Source organism: Camelus dromedarius, chromosome 9 (genome assembly GCF_036321535.1).
Source record: "Camelus dromedarius isolate mCamDro1 chromosome 9, mCamDro1.pat, whole genome shotgun sequence".
In the NCBI taxonomy this organism is placed as follows: domain Eukaryota; kingdom Metazoa; phylum Chordata; class Mammalia; order Artiodactyla; family Camelidae; genus Camelus; species Camelus dromedarius.
The window spans coordinates 80,195,006-80,216,198 of NC_087444.1; the positions used below are offsets into that span (position 1 = coordinate 80,195,006).

Below are 21,193 nucleotides of genomic sequence, written 5' to 3' on the forward strand. Positions count from 1 at the left end.
AGGGCTCCCTTCCGCCGCCCGGGCTTCGCCTGCAGCCCCGCGCTGGCCGGCCAAGATGGCCGCCGCCCGCGAGGTCGGGCGCGGCGCGGCGCGGGGGTGTCTGGGAGTTGTAGTTCGGGCCGGCGCGCTGACGCACTTCACCGCGGGCCGACGGGCGCCATTGTACGCCGCGCGCGGGGTGAGTGTGGCGCGAAATCCACGCCCGTCGGGGGCTGTGTTCCAGGGCCGGTAGCCGGGCGCTCCCGGCCGCGGCCCCTACCCTGTCAAGCGCAGGAGCCCAGAGCCAGCCTTGCCTGCCGTCCTTCCGCCGTGCGGCCGGAAGGGGCAGTAGGAGTCGGGGACTCGGGGCCCAGAGGACGCAGGGCGGGCCGACCTCCTCCGGGCGCGTGCAGGGCGGGGAGGTGGCCGCTTTCCTCTGGGTAAGGAGGGTGGGACACTGGCCCTCTGGGTGTGTTCGAGAGCAGGTGGAGAAACCCCTTCAGGGCATCTTCCGAGGTGGAGGGACGGACCTGTCATTTCCAGTTGATGGGGGCGGGTGGGGGCCTCCGCGTAGCCCTCACGCCCCTCCCACCTCCCTTATTCGACCTTCTCAGGACTCTGCCCACTGCCCCGAGACACGTCGAGGAAGAGGAAGGTATGGCCTCCGGGCTTCCGACGGCCTGGTTTCCTGTGAGTAGAGGCTTTGTGAGTTTCTGAGTCTACCCCTGAGTCTGGGAGCAGGGGGAGCCGGGTGGTGGTGGTGGGACACGTTCTCCTCTGAGATGTCCCTGGGCCACGCAGCATCTCGGGGAAGGGAGGGGAGGGGAGGAGGGCTGGCTGGGAAGGAGAGACCCTAGAGGGTGGAGAAACAGCAAGTTGCTTAGCTTTCCAAGGGGACGGTTAGAATATAGGTCAAATTAACGGGGATTCTAACTTATCCTTTAAACAGGGGTGTTGGGGGGAGGAAGGCATTGACTGGTCTAAGCAGCGTCAGGCTTAGATTTCAACAGCGACTTTGGCATTCAAGCTTAGTCACTGGGCAATATGAGAGAGAAGGATGGCTCCTTGACAGGTGGAGTAGAAGTCGAATGGGCAGCTGCCGGGGCAGGGCGGGGCTGCAGGCTGGGAGGTGATGATTCAACCCTCTCAGTTCCTTAGCAGGAGGCACACATACTGACACCAGTGTTGAAATTCCCAGGTTAAAAAGAAATGGAGAGGTTTTCAGAGAATGAAGAACCTTATTCTCTGAAATGGCCTCATGGGTTGTCCTCCTTGCTGTGACTGAATAGGGTCAAGCTTGGGTTTGCTCAGGTCCTGACAGACGCAGGAATTCATGAGACACCTGGAATGCTCTCAGCTCATCTTGCTGACTGTTCCTGCACGTGCTCAGTCAGCCTCCCCCTCCTGTCAGCATGGGTGACAGCAGGCCCTGGCTGAACAGGCACCTGTGGGTTTTAGGAACCAGTGATCTTTGAAGATGTGACCCTGGGTTTTAACCCGGAGGAGTGGGAAATGCTGGACCTCGAACAGAAGTCCCTGTACAGGGAGGTCATGCTGGAGAACTACAGGAACCTGGTCTCAGTGGGTAAGGATGGTTTCTGTGTCAATAAAGATCTGCGCTTTGCAGCACGAATGTGGTGCCTCTGAAGTGTGTGTCTGCTTGGGCTCAGCCTGCAGGGATCCGAGTTCAAGTGTCAAGGCCCTGAAGCCTGAGGGAGAGGGCTTTACCTTGTACCCACAGGAAAAGGGCAACTTCACGTGGAACTTCTGAAGTTTTACCTAGTCTATCCCAGGGAGGTGGGTCTGTCAGGGATATTTTCAGCTGCTGGAGTGGATGTTTACTGTTTTTGTAACAAGAATTCCAAAGAATGTGGTGTCAGTGTCTCACAGCTCAGGACTATCATCAGAGACCCTGATCCCTTCCACCTCTCTGTGGTTAATGTGAAGTTTCCCATTCTTAGGTTGGTAGATGCATGACTGTGATGCCAAGCACCATGTCCATGTTCCAGGCATGAGGAAAGAAGGGGAGGGGGCAGCCCTAGATAGTTCTCTTTTTACAGCTGTCACATTTACTGAGAAAGAAAAAGGCCTGAGTCCCCCAGCTGACAAACTTCCCTTTGTGTCTTGCTGGCCAGAACCGGGGCCCACTGCCTCTTTTACTGGCAGGGGAGTCCAGGAAAGCAAGCAGCTGGCAAAGGGGATGGGTGAGGTTATCAGCAAGGCCCTGGACCAGAAGTCCTGCCTAGCTGGGGAGACCATAGGGACAGCGCTGCTACAGCGGACACAGACCCCCAAGCCCTGTCTCTTTTCCCTTGGGCAGAACATCAGCTTTCCAAGCCAGATGTGGTATCTCAGTTAGAGGAGGAGGAAGAGCTGTGGTCGGTGGAGAGAGGAATTCCTCAAGACACCTCTTCAGGTGAGATCCAGGCACATGGGAGTCCTGGCAGGGAACGGGCTGACTGGTTAGTCAGGAACTAGTATCTTAGAAAAGGAGGGGGATGGGAAAGCCCCTGGCGGGGTGATGTGGTGGCAGCTGTGGACTCTGAATCAGGGCTGTACGCTTGGTTGAACGCGAACCTGTTGCTGGTGCCAGATTGGCAGAAGGGGCTCCCTCACCCTGCTTCACTCATTGTCTACTGCCCTTCTCTCACAGAATCACCAGTAAGTGGTGTGTTGCTGACCAGATTTTGTAAATATGTTTACACTCGTGGGTATACGTTTATGATATGGGTGTGTTACCAGACTCAGAGTCAGGTCTGCTTTGTTCATTTTAACAAATGTAGCTTAGTCCACATTTGATGTTTTCCTCTTGATGGACATTCAAGTTGCGGGAAAAAAAACTTCCTCGCATCCATTGTTTTGCACATTCAGGATGGTTTTTTGTCAGTAGGATTTCTAGACATTGAACTTGGAATCAACCAAGTTTAAGTGATAAAAAAATCTGGTAGCAAGGAACTGCTGTCTGAAATCCTCTAAAATACATCTAGCTGCGCAAGAACGGCAGCTCATTTCCTCTGCTTAAGACGCCAGTGACTTTAAGCCCTCTTTTTAGGGTTTTCCCATCACATCTGATGGGAAAAGATATGTTAAGTTTAGTTCACATTTCCCTCTTGAAGTTACATGTATTTTCATAAGTTTACTGTTCATTTGTATTTTTTCCATGTGAGTTTATGTTTTTCTCCCCTTTTTTGTGTGTGTGTGGGGATTCTGTATACTATATATTATGGATCTTGATACTGCAAATACCAGACCAACATATATCTTCTATCTTTAGTCTCCATTAAGATGTTTTATGATTTCAGGTGTTTTTCCTTTCAAATCTGTCTCCATTCCTATTCTAGGTTTAACGTCATACATAGGCAGAGCGCCCAGATACTTTCTTGTATTCTGATATTCTTTTGAATGTGTTTTCGGTTTGGTTGTTCCATTTAACTGGACTTTCCTCATGTGTAAGGTGTGGGGCCCAATTTTCCATACCTTTTTCTGTTCTGATTATTGGAAATGCCATTTTTCTCACGGACTTAACTCCCGTAGTTAGCATCGTGTGCAGGCCTTCTTGGCCCCTTAAGCTCCTTTGGTTTGTCTCTGACTAAACACCACACTGCTGTGCTTACTGTGGTGTTATAACAAACTTGGGTAAATGGTAGTTCCTCTCGTTATTAAAAAAAAAAAAAAAAAGACACACCTATTTAGTTCTCAACCAGTTGAGAACACTTACCATCAGCTTGTCAGGGTTTATGGAGAAAATTCTGTTAGAATGTGTATTACATTAAATTGGACTTAGAAATTCCTTGATGCAGCAGAACTGGTCTCAGATGTACAAAGGGGTCTGCTCACCTCAGTGCCCTTCAGGACTTCTAGGTGCTGTGGGGCATTCACTGTAGGTGCAGTTAACCGGCCCAGCTTAATCCGCTCTTGCAGTCTTGCATAGCTGTTGCAGAGGGATCTGTCATACTGCTAAATTCCCTTATTATTTGTAACCGTTCTGTTAGATTCTCATTAATTTTCTCAGTACAAAGTCATTTAATTGGCAAGTGTAAAGGTGGGGGCAGTTATACTATTACGTTACTTCTTTTGCACAGTCATGTAATTACACTCATCATAGCTGGTACTTCCAAAACCCTGAGCTGAGTGTGAAGATTCGAGTGTCTTTGAAACTTAAAATGGGAAGGTTTCGGGGTTTTGACAAGCATGCTGGAATCTGCTGATTCAAGTCAGCTTTGACCAGATAGACACAGTCGTCTCACCCTTTCTAATAACGAGAGTTAGTAGTAGCCTCAGTTTACTCCCTCCCGAGCCCTCCAAGGTGATCGTGGGAATTTTCTCATTTGAAAAGTTAACAGTGACGTAATCCTAGAAATGCCCTTGTTGTAATATGTTGCTGGCGTCTGTCAACTTACTTTTTAGAATTTCTCCGTCAGTATTCATAAATTAGGTGGGGGGGGGGGGCTGGTGGGCTTTTTCTTCCTGTGATCTTTGGACCCTTCGATACCAGAGTGTGCTGACTTGGTAAAGAAAACTGGGTGTCCTCCCTTCCTTTGTTCTCTGTGCTCTGACGCAGGTGACTGGAACCACCTGCTTTTGCAGCCTTCAGCTGTGAAAGCTACACCTGGCCCCACCTTCGATGATGACCTGTCCATGACAGCATAGAGTCTCCATGACTCTTTGGCCCCTTTTTCTGGACTCCCATGTTTCAGCTTGATGGCTCAACATGAGTATTTTCCTTTCTGGAATTTAAGTCCTGTGTCCTGTGTGGACAGACTTTACAGCCATGCACTTCTGGATGATCTAGTAGTTTCCTAAATCTTGCTCGTGGGGGGCTGTGGGCGCCTGTGGTTCTGCATGTGTCAGGAGAGTTAGCTTGACAGGTGACAGGAGATTCAAGGGTGGTGCCCCAGAGACCACGTGCAGGTGGCTCATGAGGCCTGCAGGCCGGCCTGAGGTGAAGGCACCTAACACGTCTGCCGTGTCACAAAGAATACTTCAAGCGTTGTTTCCCTCCACTGCCTCCCCTTCTCTTAACTCAGATATTTGTATAAAAAGGGGGGAAAATACGCACTTTGGTAGTAAGCCGAACACCTAACACAACCCCTGCCTTGTAGACCCCGTAGTCTGGGAGGTGACAGCTTCCACGGACAAGCTACACAGATGAGCCCGTGTAAACGAGATAAACAGTGGTGAGTTCTGAGAAGAGAAAGGACGTGGTGTAAAGCAGGGGCAGCGGGGAGGCAGTCTCGAGGAGGTGGTTAGGGGACACTGGGTGCGAGCTAAGCCGACTCCTGAAGAAGAAGTCTGCAGACATGTAAGGGTAGTGGTGAGAACGTCAGTGCAGAAACACCGCTTGGGGTGATGCAAGAAGGGAGCCAGAGCAGGCTCGGCACATTCAGGGCAAGGAGTCCCCCCCGGGCGGGCAGGAGGCTCAGTCTGGCGGAGCGCACAGGGCCTCTCTGTGAGGGAAGTTCGACTTCATCGAGCAGGTGTGTGGTGTGCTTTTCACAGCACACTGGCTGTGAAGGTGGACGGGCTAGGGGGAAGCAGGTGGGGCCTGGGGAGGAGGTGGCAACACCTGGTCTGAGGGCAGTAGCGTTGCTGCCCAGCTTCTCCCCATTCGTAGGTGGGTTCCGTGAGGCTATTTGAGTAATTGACCCAAGAACGCAAAGGAAAGGAGTCTGCCAAGAACTGCCCAGAGGTGAAGGCTTCCAGGGATGTCCCGTGACTGTTCTTTGTAATGTATTTACTATATACATTCTTTTTTTTTTTGTCCCAGTAATTCATTCTTCAAATACAATAAAGAAGAGATACTACTACTTCTGAATTTCTGGCATTAGTCAGTGACATGGGAAGTCTGGTAAAGGCATAGACTTTTGAAGGGTGCAAACAGGTTTTCTTTGTTTTTTATCTTTATGTGGAAATAATTTTAAGCAGTTAGACGAACAGTACAAAGAACTACCTAGGAGCTTTCACTTAGATTCTTGACTGATTCTGCTAATGAAGTAGGAATGAGGGGAGTTAGAAACACCCAAGGAGAGGTCCGTGCAGCCAGTTGAATGCACCTGTCTGACATAAATCACGGGGACCACAGGTGTTTGGAACAGCTGCATTACTCTTAGATAAAACAGCTGTCTCTGCTGTGGTCTTTTTCTCCGGCATGTGTGTAGCTGAGCCCCTACTTAGTGCAGAGAACTGGGACTGAAAGAAAGTTAGGCCTCTGGTGCAGCTCAGCTGGCAGGTGTCTCCAGCTTTCCATGACAGCAAAAATGGCACGTAGGCATTGGTTTAAATAGAAGGGAAACTGGGCAAATGCTTAAGAAATGGTATTCATCTTCAAGCAGGCACTAATTTGAAAAGATGCTGTGAAGATAAGGAATGTGGAGAAATATTTGCTGGTATTCAAATCTTCAGCCTTCTCAGTTTTCTTTAAAGAAAGCATTGCCATGTGTGGTTGGGGTGGAAAGCTCGAGACATAATCTAGATGTACTCGTTAGGACAGCAATGGAGTGAAGACACTATTTTGAAGGTCATGATTATAGGAAAGCCTGAAGGACACTTAACTTTTCTGACTTGTCCAGAATTTAAGCAGGAGATGAGCCCTGCAAATATGAATGTGGCAACTTTCAAATTAGCACAGACATTAGTAAAAAAAATAACTTGTGCAAGAAGATTGTTTTGTTGGGAGAAAGAGAAGGGAATTCTTCTCAAGATTTCATCCTTTGTGTAGTCTTAGAGGACTGGCACCGGCTGTAAAGCAAACGTGTTGGTGATGTAGGAAATCCGTTGTCTTACACAAAGGATGACTTTCAAAAACAAGACTGAATAAATGTTTAGTGTGAGAAAGCCTGTTTTCAGCTCAGCCTTTAAGAGAAGGCTCACACAGGAGATGTACACGCAGAGACCCGGAATAGGTCCTTTTCATGAGTTTTTAACGTGAGAACTCAAACAGGGAAATCCCAGGGATATGGTCATAGCAGGAACAGCTTCTGACCTGATACAGTCCGACTTGAGAGAATTCATACTGGACAAGAAATTCCAGTTGTATTCAATTTGTAAAAGTTACACCAGATAGTTACATCTGAGAACTCTGCAATCACAGGAACATGACTGCTATGGAAGTTTCACGAATAGCTCTTTTCAGCATCACACGTGTCACACTGCAAGATGTCAGAGAATGTAATCAGTGTTAAGAAGGCTTCAGGAGTCACAGAACCCACTAAAGAAGCCATTCAGTAGGAGTCCTCACCGCGTTCAGCATCAGAGGACTCATATGAGAGCTGACTCTCGATGTAATCTATGGGGGCACGTCATTAGCCTCAGCCCTCACCTTACTTGACAGAACATTAGAAAAGCTTCCACTGCAGAGACCCACACTGAACAGTAAGGATGAACAGATGTCTCAGCCTGTTTCTACACCAGTTAGGTCACAAAGTGGGCAAACTACACAATACTGCTCCATAAGGATGGGCATCCATGGGGGTTGTTTCAGGACCCCAACAGATACCAAGATCTGTGAGTGCCCAAGTCCCTCATGTGAAGTGGTGTAGTACAGTCAGATATTAGAGACCAGCTGTACAAACATAGCAGAACAGGTCCTGTTTTTCTGTTGTGGGTTCTGTTTTCTGACCTGGCTGGAACAAATCTCACGTAGCCTGGGTGAGAGCAGGCATTCTCATTTCAGTTTCCCTTCGATGTTCCCAGTTAAGACAGTGAGTGAATTTCTAGCTCAGGAAACTGCTGAGTGAATAAATGGTTGAAAAAATTTCAAGAGACAAGAGGACATCTTCAAAGAGGAGGCTCTGGAGTCTAGCCCAGGCTCTGAGACAAGAGGGTAGACAAGGGATGATAAAGGGAAATCTTGAGATAATGCTTCAAGGAACTTTGAAAGGGTCACAGCCTTGGGGACTGAGTAAAGAGTAGAATCTTGAGTGACTTATCAAACATGTTTTGGCAGGAATCCAATCTATCAGGGTGCAGTCACGTATGGTGCAGTCTTTATTCAGGAATACTTTGTTCTCTGTCACCATCCATATATTTGCTCCCTAGGACCCATGTAATCTTATCCCTTGATCTGTGGACCACTCTCCCTGGTGTCTGGATATAGTCCCTGGAGTAATTTCAAGGCCTGAAATGCTTTAACTCTTAATTGAATAAGAAGGAAAATAAATGAACTAAGTATTTGATTCAAACATTTGAGGGGGGGAAATACAAAAATCCTGAGAAAAATGATCAAATAAAAGCAGGAATAAATGAGTCAGAAATGAAGAAGAAAAAAAGAATCCCAGAGCTCATTTTCTGGATAGACAGAATACAAAACCAGCTTTGATTAGAGAATAAATAAAATATGTTCCAACTTTCTGTTAAAGGACAGTTTTCGTGGAACAGGAGCTATTCAAAATGACAGAACACAGGGTTCTATGTTAACAGGTTCTTTCTACAAAGTATAATGGCATTGTTCTCCCCAAAGCACAAAATGAGAGAAATACTGAAAAGGAAAAATTATCTGTAGCTCATTAACAATTAATACTTTGTTTAAACAAAAAGCAAATCCTTTAAAATAGTTAAATAAAATTGAGCAGCTGCATGAGATTACAAAAGACAGAAATTAACAGCTTTAGTTTATACCAGGACTAACCAATTTAACACAGATGAAGGAAAGACTTTGTTAACAATACTTTTTTGAAATAGAACCTAAGAATAAATTGTTACGGAATGTGCAGGCTCTTTTAGAAGAAAGTTACGTTCGAGGGCGTGGAAGACTTGAGTAAGTAGAAGCAGTGACTTCTTTTAAGGGCTTAAAAAGGCTAGAGTATATGGAGCCCCTTAAGGCCTGCAATCATCCAGCCAGCAGCCTCCAGGGAAATGCTACTGGAGCATTGTCACCTATGAATGCAAGTCCCTGACCTGGCTGGTCTGAGAAGAAGCAGGTAGGGGTGTAACCACGTGTCCTCTTACCCCTTGGCGGGCTTGGGCTCCCAAGTGAAAGACGGGAACTTTGTAGCAGCACCCATACTCCTGTGCTGACAGGTGGGACACAATTACAGTGCCATTGAGATTTCCTGGAATTTGAATTTTCCTGGTAGATTTAGACAGAAGGCTAAAAGGCCCCAGTGTCTTGTGAACTGTTCACCAAGGCATTTAGAAGCTGTGTTGTCAACAAATATTGCTTGAGCACCTGCCAAGATGCCAGGCACCATTACAGGGGTGAGTCACCACGATGAACAAGGTGGAAGGGCCCCAGGCACTGGCCTGCATTCATTCCAGAGCAGCTGCTAGCATGTGTGGATGACTGAATGTAAACCACCTAACATGAACTTACCAGTCCAGTTCTTCAGTCGCACTGGCCATCTTTCAGATGTTCACTGGTCACCTCCAGCTAATGGCTATTGTGTTGGACAGTGCAGATCTAGAACATTTCCTTCAGAGAAACTTCCACTGGGCACTGCTGTTCTAGGGAAGGTGGAGAGAGAATTACTGAACCAGGTACTTGGAGATGCAATCAGTGCTATGAAGAAAAATAAAGCAATGGGGTATCTCTAGGGGAGTGGGGAAACATGGATGGGCAGAAGACAGCTATGAGGTGACGACATCTGAGCTGTGAGCTGGAGGAGGGCAGGGAGGACCAGGTGAAGGAGTTAGGAAATCTGTCAGACAGGCAGGTGGCAAGTACACTAATCTCTGGATGAGACACTTGGGCTGTTGGAGGACACGTAGGATGGTGGCTGTGGGAAGCCCTCTCTGGTGTGAAGGGCATAAAAGAACAGGGTTTGGATCCCAGCTGCTACCTTCCCCAGTGTGTGGCCTTGGGCAGGGGTCCCAGCCTTGCCCATCAGTATGGACTTCTTTTGTGTAAAGGTTGGATGCTGTGGCTTAGTGGGGTGTGGTGATGTGAAAGCCCGGGTCCTGGGGGCCTTTCTGAAATGGTGGCTACCACTACTGATTCAAAGACTTTGGCTGATGGAAAGATGATTGCCAGCGGCTTTGGCAGACCCTCCCCTCAGCCTGGCTTAGGAGTTTTGGGTGTGCGTCTCGGTGGTCCAGGGCAGGGGAGAGGGGACACGTTTGAAGGCTGCTCAGCAGAGGAGAGGAGTGCATGATGGGGAAGGGAGGAGACAGGGTGGAGAGCCAGGGCCTCCTGGAAGAGGAGGAAGAAGGACAGGGGAGAGTGCAGTGCAGCAGGGATGAGGGGAGCCGACCCTGCCCCAGCAAGCTGGTGAAAGGTCACTGTAATTGGTTACTGCTGTACTTGTGGACGGTAGCCCTAGTGTACCTGGTTAGTCCATCAGCGCTCACTAGGAAACTGAGCACTATGAGGGAGAGTCTACCTGGAAGGGAGGGAGCAAAGACAACATGAGGGAAGAAAACAGCTCCCATCAGCCTTTACTACATGCTGTGGGCCCCTGAGCACTTCGGGTGACGAAACTGAGGCCTAGAAGGATTAAGCCCCTCGCCCAAAGGCTCAGTTAATTTGTGTAACAGCCTGCTAGCTGGACAGGAAGTTACAGGTGAGGGGACTAAATGGCCCAAATTCCCTGCCGGGTTATTCAGCTGGTGGGTTGAAAGCTGGCCCTTCAAGCTGCAGCTGATCAATTTTTGCAGCCCCAGGCAGGTGGGTCAGTCAGACCTGCCCCAGTAAGTTGAAGATCCAGTTTCTTGCCAGCTGATGAACCTAGCTTTCATTTTTCTCTCAAGTGGGTGAATACTTTTCTGGAACAGACAGCAGTGAGGATTACCTGAGGGGCTCGGGGAGTGGTCCATGAGAGGAGAGAGGACTGAGTTGCTTAGAACGACACTTACCACGGGCTTCCAGGCTTGTGGCCGTGTGGCATAGCACCCAGTAGGTGCTTTATGATAACTGCAGAACCAGTGTCCACCTAAAGGGCTGCTACAGCAGGGAGAGCTCAGTGTGGGATACACTGGGCTTTTAGTGCCCAAAAGATCCGCAGAGCTCCGACATCCAAACCCAGACACGCTGTACTGATTAAAACAGTGCATTAACATTTGTTGAGTGAGCATTCAGTGCAAGATTTTGAGAAAGGACCTGGTACCCCCAAGAACAAGAAGAACTAAATATGTGACCAAGATTAAAGAAGAAGTATTTAGAAATAAGTGAGAGTAGTGGGGATAAACTGAAATAAACAGAACCCAACTTTTTTTTTTGAGGGATAAAGCACTGAATGAAAATAACTAACCAAAAAAGTACACAACGGAAATTTCAGAAACTAAAATGCTATGAAGCAGTATGGAGAATCATTTTTAAGTGTCATGCATGATTGCTCAGAATGGTGCCTATGGCCGAGCAGGGAGTCTCTAGGGAGCCCCCCACATATCCCATATCAGGGTTCTTTCTCAGGCCAGTGCTTCTGGGACTCCGGGAAATTCCTATCCCTGGCTTCCGGAGTTACCCTTGGAGGGAAGTTTCACTCCTTAAGAGCTGTAATTGAAAGAAAAGTGAACTATGCTTTCAAATCAAGATTGGCGCGGGGAGGTGGGGTGGAGGGGTGCGGGGGAGCAGATAAACCTCCAGAAATCCCAAGCAACAGTAAGCAATGAAATGCTCAAGATACTGGTAGATATGAATTGGGACAGGCAAGCCCTCCAGTGACTAATTGAAAAGCTTTTTTGGGAGGGGCTAGGAGGAAGAGGTTGGAAATGGGATATCAGATCCCTGTCATGATTTTTATCAAGGAAAAAGTTGTCTTAAACGCAGGAAAGGAGTGACTGGCGGCGGCCGAGTACTGACAGCATGGCCCAGGACCCGTTTTTCAACCCTGGAGCGCCCAAGGCCAGGAGCGGGGCAGCCCCACCCGGCGCAGGGCGACTTCTGACCCCGAGCTGACTCACTCCTCGGATCGCGCGCCAGCAACGGGCGACACTCGTGAGGTCCGTGGAGGCCGCCGCCGAGCCGAGGTTTGTCATCAGGAAGCTCGGAGAAGGGAAAACAAGTCCTAAGGAGACAAGGGAAGATGGAGGGGCGAGGAACGAAAGCTCGGGAATCGGGGGTTCGTAGCTCTCGGAGAAAGCGGCCGCGCTCCCCCGCCCCGCGTCGCCCACGGGAAAGACCTGCAGATCGGGAAGGGTTGTGTGGAGGCTCTGGCGCCGCCCCAGGATGCGTCCGCGGCGCGAGGGAGTTGGAGGGGTACAGCGAGTGGACGGAGCCGGAGCAGAGAGCCCCGTTGCTCCCCGAGCGGCCGCCCTCCCGCCAAGGGCCTGAAGCTGACTGAAAGCCGCGACATGGCGGCGCCGGAAGTTCTCGGTGCGGAGGCTCCTGGGAGTTGTAGTGCGCCGAGTGCGTGACGCGCTTCCGCCCGGGCCGGAAGTCGTGGCTGTGGGGAGGGTGGCACGTCTGGCCGCTTCGCGGTAGGGAGAAGGCGGCGGAGCCGACCCGGGGGTCCGCTGTGGCCGCGGACTACGCGGAAGCCGGCTCCCTGGGCCCAGCCCCCGGCGCTGTCTGAGGAGTGCGCCGGCTGGCAGATGTGACAGATGCTTGGGAAGCCGCCGAGGCTACGAAAACCCGCTGACTCATACCACTTCCTGAACTTTTTTTTTTTTTTTTTTTTTAATGCAGCCCCAGTTGCTCCACGGTGGTGTAACTGGGCAGTTGCTCGGGTGCCCCAGTTGTAGAAAGCCAAACTGATAAGGAGCGTTTGCAAATTCAGGGTTTATTTCTGGGAGAGAAGTCTCAGATCCACTCCAACTTGGTCTTTGAGTTAAGGGATTTTTAAAGCGGGAAGAACAAAGAGGCTGGGGTTAATCTTCGTTTTGTGACATGTCTTAATTGTGGTTTCTGGTTTACGAGACTCTGACCAAGTGGGCCATGGCTGGGGGACTAGTTCTCTCATCTTACTCCAGAGGGATAACCTGAGTTTGCACTTTAACAGTGACACCAATAGTAGTAGTTATGGTCTTCTGACTGGTTGATTGGTGTTCAGATAGCGCAAGATTGAGGTCAGAGGGGACAAGAAAGGGAATAAAGTTTTGGATACAGAAGTTAGTCATAAACTTGACAGTGGAACTCGGTTTTAGGGGGACTCATTTTCGGTCGTAGTTTCCTGTTCTGCTTCTTTTTACTTCATGTAGCAGGAATGTTCCTACATTGTCATAATCCCCCTAAAACCAATGTACTGATTTTTTAATACTTATATGGGACTCACAGTTTTCTTGATCTGTATTTTAATACTACCCGTGTTTTCCACTTTACTCCATCTTTCACCACATTGCTCAGGAAGTGAGTGTTGTGAAAATAAAGACAACTCAAATGAGGACAAGCGGGAGGCTATTTACAGAGCCGGATCTAGCCAGGGGGTCAGCCACCATAATTGTGTTTGGTGGAGATCAAGGCAGGCTGGAAGTGGGAAGACTCATTGGAGGGTGAGGGGGAGGTTGTGATTGGAGATTCTTGGCTTGGTGTCAAAAGTGGGAAATTTGAAGTCATTACCATGTCCTGATGCTGGGCCTGTTGCCACAGAGGTTGTGGGTCAGAGTTATATTGTCATCTGTGGTCTGGCCTGTCTCTGAATATTCCTTCCTTGGGTAACTTGGAAGTCATCTGTCCTCTTCTCCAGACAGCTCCCCAATCATGCGTAGATTAACTTGGTGAATGTTCTGAGTTCATTCTGTAAATTTCTTTCCAGGCAAAACTGTGCTTGCCACTTACAAACTCAAACAGCAGGGGTGAAAGTGCAGGTTTGCTGTGCATGTCAGCCACTCCATTTCTGTTTTTATAAATGTAAATCTAACGAAGTAAATCCTAATCTGTGTTATTTACTTAAAAAAAATTTTTTTGAAGTGCTTAAGTCATTTAGAATTAGCGTTTCTTCTTGGAGTTGTAGAGAGCTTTCTTGTTTCCTGTTGCTTGTGTGCTCTATTTAGCATTTCAGGGATGTCCTGGAGTCCTATTCAGCAAATTCTTGCGTCAGGACCCAGAGTCCCCTCCTTTCCCAGACACCCTCGTTCCTGGCCCCACAGAGGTGGGGTCACACTCTGTTCCCCTTATGGCTACAGCATCACCGGTCTTACTGTCTCTTGTTCTTTTTTTTTCCCCTGTGGTTTTTTGTTAAATTGAATTATAGTCAATTTACAATGTTGTGTCAATTTCCAGAGTAGAGCACTATTTTTCAGTTATACATGAGCATACATATATTCATTGTCACATTCTTTTTCACTGAGAGCTACCACAAGATCTTCTATATATTTCCCTGTGCTATAGAGTATAATCTTGTTTATCTATTCTACGTATGCCTCAGAATCTACAAATTTAGAACTCCCAGTCTGTCCCTTCCCACCCCCTTTTTTTTCCCTGTGTTGAGATGTAATTTATATGCCATAAAGTTCACCGTTTGAAAGTGCACAACTCAGTGTGTTTTACTATATTCACAAGATTGTGCAACCATCGCTATGATCTAATTTCAAAACATTTTCATCATCCCAAAAAGAAACTCTGTAGCTATTACCCATCACCCCCCATCCCCCTCAATTCTCTCATCTAGAAACTGCTCATCTACTTTCTGTCTCTATGTTTGTCTATTTTGGGCATTTCATGGAAATAGAATCATATAATACAGCTTTTTGTGTCTGGTGTCTTTCGCTTAACATTGTCAGGGTTCATCTATGCTGTGGTACGTATCAAAACTTCATTGTTTTTTACTGCCAGATACTAATCTGTTGTGTGAGTAGACCATATTTTGTTTATCCATTTATCATTGGATGGACATTTGGATTGTTCTCCCTTTTTGGCAATTACTAATAGTGCTGCTGTGAACATTCTTGTACAAGTTTTTGTGTTGACAGGTGTTTTCAGTTCTCTTGGGTGTCTACCTACGAGTAGAATTCTTGGGTCATGATACAACTCTATGCTTAACTTTTTGAGGAGCTACTAGACTGTTTTGCAGAGCAGTGCAGCATTCTGTATTCTTCCTAACAGTGTGCGAGAGTTCCAGGTTTTTTCACATCTTCACCAACAGTTGTTACCAGTCATCAGTGAGTGGTCACCAAAGCCACCTTGTTGGGGATGAAGTGGTGTCTCACAGTGGTTTTGATTTGCATTTTCTTGGTGGCTAACGATGTTGAGCACCTTTTCACATGCTGTTGGCCATCTTTCTTGCTCTTCTTTTGACTTGCAGAGTGTCCTGAGGCTCACTTGGCCCCTCAGTTCGATCCTTTTCCTACTGGGAACCCCCTGATGAAGATTGAGGTTGTTGAAGTCCTCACACTGAACCAGGAGGTAGCTCGTCCCCGGAATGCCCAGATCCGGGCCCTCTATGCCGAAGATGAGGGCCTGAGCCCAGACGTCCTCAGGGAGCCCACGCAACAGGGGAACAAGCACCCAGCTGACCCTGAGGCTGCTCGCCAGAGGTTCCGGGGCTTCCACTTCGAGGAGGTGGCAGGGCCCCGTGAGGCCCTGGTCCATCTACGGGAGCTGTGCCACCAGTGGCTGCGGCCTGAGGTGCACTCCAAGGAGCAGATGGTGGAGCTGCTGGTGCTGGAGCAGTTCCTGGGCGCGCTGCCCAGGAAGCTCCGGTTGTGGGTGGAGTCGCAGCACCCCGGGGACTGCCAGGAGGCCGTAGCTCTGGTGGAGGATGTGACCTGGATGTCTGAGGAGGAAGGTGGGTGCAGGAGAGGGGTGGGACAGGGTACTCTGTGAGGGCATTCTGGCAGGGGCGAGGGTGCCCTCTCCATCTCAGCCTGCGTGTTCACTTCCTGCTGACGTACTGCCACTGCCCCTGGGTCAAGGGCTCTGAGCATGGTCTCATCCATGGGCCCCTCTGTGGAAATGGAAGGTCTGAGGTCCCACCTGAGAGCTACTGAAACTCTTGGGTGGGGCCTGGCACTGCATCTTTGAAGGAGACTACAGCATGTTTCTAATGGAAGCCAGTGGGCAGTGAGCCTCATTTTCATCCCTCGGGGGTCCCTGCCTCAGCCCCAGCCAATAGGAAACCCAATTTCAGTCGCCCTGGTGTACATATTTCTGGCCAGCTGTCTCACATCAGGCACGTGGTGGGGCTGTGGATATGGTGGTGACCGAGACAGACAGGACTCATGGCCTCAGAAGCCCAGCGAGCAGACAGAACAAGCTGCGAGTGTGGGCTGGCCCCAGGGGTCCCCGACAGTCAGTGCTGTCTGTGCTCTGCCCGAGGGTGGCCAGCCAACACCGCTGATCCCCCATGCTGACATCTTCCCCTAGCACGGCCTGCCCAGGGCCCCGCCGATTCTCCCCAGACCACAGTTCAGCAGGAGGACGATGTGGCCACTTGGCTGGCAAAGGCACTGCCTGAGGTGAGTGTGGGGTGTCATCCTTTCCTTCTCTGGTCCCAGCGTCCTCTGAGACCATGGTGTCACTGGAGTCAGGAACTCCAGAGACAGGAGCAGGAGGGGCCCAGTGTTCACAGACACTTGGGAGGCGGGGCAGCCCTGGGCCAGATGTGCAGAACATGGCTGGATCCCAGTTAGAACAGGAGAGACTTCGTCCTTCAGAAATGCAGACTTGGGTGTTTATGACTGAAACAAACTCAGTAGGACCGAGTACCACGATGTGATGCTGGAGACCTTCGGATGCCTGGGATTTACTTCAAAATAACCCAGAGGTGGGGTGTAGACGAAACAGGTCCAGCCCTGTCTTGCTGACCGTTGAAGCTTAGAGAACAGTTAAGTGATGGTGGGTAGGTGATCTCAGTCAGGGTTTACATCTGGCTCCAGCAGAGGAGTGACTTTATCAGCTTTCATGTAATGAGAGGTCTGGGGCAGGCTTCAGGCATAGCTCGATCCAGGGGCTCCAGCCTCTTCCTTCTCAAGTGGGCTCTGCCCTTCATGGGCAACGTGCCTCCCAAATCCAGGCAAAGGGCCAGGGGGGAGGCCTCTTCCTCCCAGAGTCCTGGTCAGCTCCTTGGAAAGGACTGATTATAGTGCAGTGTGAGTGGCCGCCCCACTCCCAGGCAACCCCTGTACCTGTGAGGAGGGACTGTTCTCAGAAGAGGGTATGCCCAGGGTGGGCGTGGCTGGCCTGGGGGGTGGAGGCAGTTTGTCTGTGGCACCTGTGAGTCCTTGTGAAGGTTGGGCTCTGCCTCCAGCCTGGGCCCAGACTCTGGTTTCATGAGAACAGACCTGCTGGACCTCTTACGAACCCTAGTCAGTGTTTTCAAACAAGACCCCAAGGCTGGGGCATCCCCAGCCCACAGAGCTCAGGTGGAATGTCCCCGCCAGCCTTTCTTCTGTCCCTGCCGAGATCTCCCTGACCCTCATGCTGACATACAAAGTGTGTGACGTTGCAGGAACCAGTGACCTTCCTGGATGTGGCTGTGGACTTCAGCAGGGAGGAGTGGGGGCTGCTGGACACAACGCAGAGGACCGAGTACCATGATGTGATGCTGGAGACATTTGGACACCTGGTCTCTGTGGGTAAGGCCCCTCCCCCTCTGGGACTGGGCTGCCATGGGGTCTCTGAGTCTGGGGTGCAGCTTCTCTGGGCCCGGCGTGAGGACTGGACGCACCCTCGGGAGTCCCCTGCACCGTCCAGGGCCTTTAGCTAACACTGTGGACCTGGAGGGACGGGCTCTGCACGGACAGAGGCAGTTCAGGAGTGATTTGCTGTCAACCCGGCGGGTTAGAAGAACAGGACTCAGAGCTGAGACCACTCCCAGCGCTCGCCCAGTCCCTCTGTCACCTAGCTCAGGGCGCCTCTGCTGCTTCACTGCTCAGTCTCCCTCCCCGGGCGCAGGACTACCCTTGGGGCGGAGGAAACAGCTTCTGAGTATTTCAACGGTCAGCCTGCTTTAGGGCTTTCTCTCTGCAGTACCCACACCTTTCACATTCTTTCAGGGTGGGCAACTACCCTGGAAAGCAAGGAGTTAACTCCAAAACCCAACGTTCCTGAGGAAGAACCAGCCCTCCACCTGAAAGTGGAGGAATTCTCCGGGGAGGACACCAGGCCCCCCACCTCCACCTCCGAGGACGCTGCGCAGGCTGGGGCCCCAGAGGCCTTGGACATGGCTGCAAAACCTGTGGTGCTCGCTCAGGAAAAAACCCTCTCTCGGAAGCTGCCGCAGGGCGAACGCCCCAAAGCTCAGGCAAGCACAAGTCTCAACATGAGCCCTGTCTTCCTCCAGAAAGCCCTTCCGAGAAAACGCCTGTGTAGGCGCGGCCCCGGGCTCAAGAGGGGGAAGCTTCGTCATCAGGGCAGTGGCGGTGGTGGCCGGGCCAGGACCCGGGACAGCGGCAGGGCCAGGAGCCGGGACAGCGGTGGGGGAGGCCTCAGCCCCAAAGCCCAGCAGATCACATTCACCCGAGTCCACAAGGGGAGCCAGGCGTGCCGGTGCAGCGAGTGCGGCAAGACCTTCCGCAACCCCAGGTACTTCTCCGTGCACAAAAAGATCCACACGGGGGAGAAGCCCTATGTGTGCGGGGACTGTGGCAAGGCCTTCGTGCAGAGCTCCTCCCTCACGCAGCACCAGAGGGTGCACACAGGGGAGCGGCCTTTTGAGTGCCACGAGTGCGGGAGGACCTTCAACGACCGCTCAGCCATCTCGCAGCACCTGAGGACACACACCGGAGCCAAGCCCTACCCGTGCCGGGACTGCGGGAAGGCCTTCCGCCAGAGCTCCCACCTCATCCGGCACCAGAGGACCCACACAGGCGAGCGCCCCTACACCTGTAACAAGTGCGGGAAGGCCTTCACCCAGAGCTCGCACCTGATAGGGCATCAGAAGACACACAGCGGGCTGAGGTGCAGGAGGAAACAGCCCCCCTCTTAGCCCACCGGCCGCTGGGGGAGGAGACACCACCTGGCAGCCTGTTTCTGCCTTGTCAGGTGAGCTGGGCCTGGTTGGGTTCGAAACTAAACATAAAAAGCGACCAGTGATGATGTTCTCAAGAGCAAAGGACCACCGGGGGGACTGCCCTGCATTCAAGCCAGTAAGAAAACCAGCAGGAGTTACCGCTGAGGAAGACATCAGTCAGAAAACCAGATCTACTCTTTCGCTCAGTTGATTTGCTGTTCTAATTTGTCTGTTCACTTGGTCGTTCAAAGTGATGTTAGGGAAACCTGAAAATGCTTATCATGTAAGTTTCAAAAGCCAGGTACCAAAAAGTCTGTGCACTGATGATGTATTTGTGGTGAAAGTATTTATGTATAAGGACAAGGGCTAAAAGAGAATGTGGATAAATAAACTATGTTTCTGGAGTAGGATCTGTGTGTGTGTTTTCCACCTATTTAATTAAATATATTTTCACTAATGCCTTGATAATTCAAAAAAGAAATGTTAATGCAAAAAGGGCGAGGTTGTCAGGCCAGGTCTAGCAGGACCACAGCCCCTCTGGCCCAAGATTCCGAGGGAGTCTGGATGACTCCACCCCTTAGGGCGTCATTGAGGGAAGCTGGGGGAGCCGCTGGAGGCCTAGGGGCCACAGGCAAGCTGGAAGCTCCTGGGAATGCTGGCTGGCCTCACGGCCCCACTTCTGAGGGACTCCTTCCTGGCCGGATGTTCATCCCCCACTTAAGCAGCCAGGCAGCAGGACTGGATGTGTGTTTGATGCTACGTTCCACGGAGATAACGGTAAAGTTAATTCTCCAGGTCCCTCAACTCCACTTTGCTCTCTGAGTTCTGCATAACATTTTAAGATGTTTCTTAAAATTCTGGATCAGATACTGAATGTAACGTTCAGCACATTCTGGCTGAGTGCGGCCTCAGCAGAGCCCCTGGGGTCACCCTGGTTCGGGTGAGGTGCAGTCACGCCTGGTGGGGTGAGCACCCACTCCTTTCCCTGCAGGAGGGAGCAGCCCTTGGAGGCCTGGCAGAGCCAGGAGGACAGGGGCCTGGGAAGGGAGGCCCCCCGCAGCCCTACTGCTTTTCTTGGATCAGGCACAGGGCCCCCAGCTGCTCCACCACGTTCAGTCGCTGCCACAGCCAGTTAGTGACTACACGAGATGAGCACGTCGGGGTGAAGAACTCGCCAGGGCTTCTGTTGCCTCCCACTACGCCAGGTGCAGTTCTTTCCAGAGAGTGAGTGGTTTTCCCAGAGAACAAAAGCAGCTCTTCTCCAAGTCCTGGTGGTGTAGAGATGCTTGCTCCCTTGAGCAGTGGCTTCACTTCCCAGAATCCCACTGGGCTTGTGCTGCCTGGCCGCAGAAGTCATGCCGTGTGACTGTGAGATGAGGTCATAAAGGATGCTGAGGGCTGCCGTTCCCTTGTGACGTGAGAAGCAGGCTGATCAGCTGAAACCATGACCAGGCGACAGCAATGCTGCTGGTAAAGAGAGAAGAGGTGAATCCCCCTCAGGGAGGAAGAGAGAGGGGTGGGCTGGCCCAGCAGCTCACCAGGGCCCTCCTGGAAGATGGACTTGGCCTGGCTGTGTGTCTTACCAGTTCAGGTGCCCACGTGCAGGTGAGCAGAGATTAGGGTTTAACTCAGAGCAGAAATTTTTTAAGCTTAATCTCTCTTTTAAAAAATACAATTCAGGGGTTGGGGAGGGAATAGCTCAGTGGTAGAGCACGTGCTTAGCATGCTCGAGATCCTGAGTTCAATCCCCAGGACCTCCGCTAAAAAAATAAACTTAATGACCTCCCTCTCCTCCAAAAAAGAATACAATTCACAGTGGTGTTTTAGTATGTTCACAAGGTTGTGCCACATCACCACAATATAATTCCAGAACATCTTCATTGCTCCCCGAAAAAACTTGGTCCTGTGAACAGTCCGTTTTCTCTTTCCCCGGCCCCAGTAACCACTAATCTTTCTGCCTCTGTGAGTTTCCTTATTCTAGACATTTCATAAAACAGAATCACGTGGCCTTGTTTGCCTGGCTTCTTGCCCTGAGTGTAACGTCTTTAAGGTCATCCATTCTGTAGCCTGCATCAGAACATCATTCCTTTGTACGGCCCCTTTGTATGGATAAAACAGATTTTGTTTGTCACAGTTGCCACCACTTCCAACATCACTCATGATATCTGGGTATGTCAGCACCTACTAATGTCAAGTTTGAAACAATCCCTCAAGGGACACTTTAAAAATTAGCGGTGTTAGGGGTGGATAGCTCAGTGGTATAGCGTGTGCTTAGTGTGCATGAGGTCCTGGGTTCAATCCTCAGTACTTCCAGTAAAAAAATAAAAGTTAAAAAATTATTTTAAATTTTTAAAAAATTAGGAGTGTATGTTTATGTCTAGAATTAGAATTATAGGAATTAAGGCAAAGAAAGCAAGGAAACAGGGCTCAGAGATGGAAGAAGAAAGGGATTT

General features: G+C 50.3%; 1 protein-coding gene across 4 annotated transcripts; it reads left to right on the forward strand.

Annotated features, from left to right (window-relative positions):
- The first annotated feature begins 82 nt into the window (after positions 1-82).
- Positions 83-19,150, forward strand: ZNF274 (zinc finger protein 274). 4 transcript variants are annotated; one of them, XM_031457461.2, is made up of 8 exons: positions 83-178; positions 594-669; positions 1,438-1,564; positions 2,300-2,395; positions 15,093-15,575; positions 16,154-16,245; positions 17,238-17,364; positions 17,785-19,150. In XM_031457461.2, the coding sequence occupies exons 2-8, from the start codon at positions 637-639 to the stop codon at positions 18,714-18,716; spliced, it is 1,890 nt and encodes a 629-aa protein (XP_031313321.2). In that variant the 5' UTR covers positions 83-178; positions 594-636; the 3' UTR covers positions 18,717-19,150. The 4 variants fall into 4 exon arrangements, with proteins under 4 accessions (XP_031313321.2, XP_010987537.3, XP_031313322.2 ...); XM_010989235.3 differs by lacking the exon at positions 83-178 and adding an exon at positions 185-419; XM_031457462.2 differs by lacking the exons at positions 83-178; positions 1,438-1,564; positions 2,300-2,395 and having other exon boundaries at positions 600-669.
- The last annotated feature ends 2,043 nt before the right edge of the window (positions 19,151-21,193 follow it).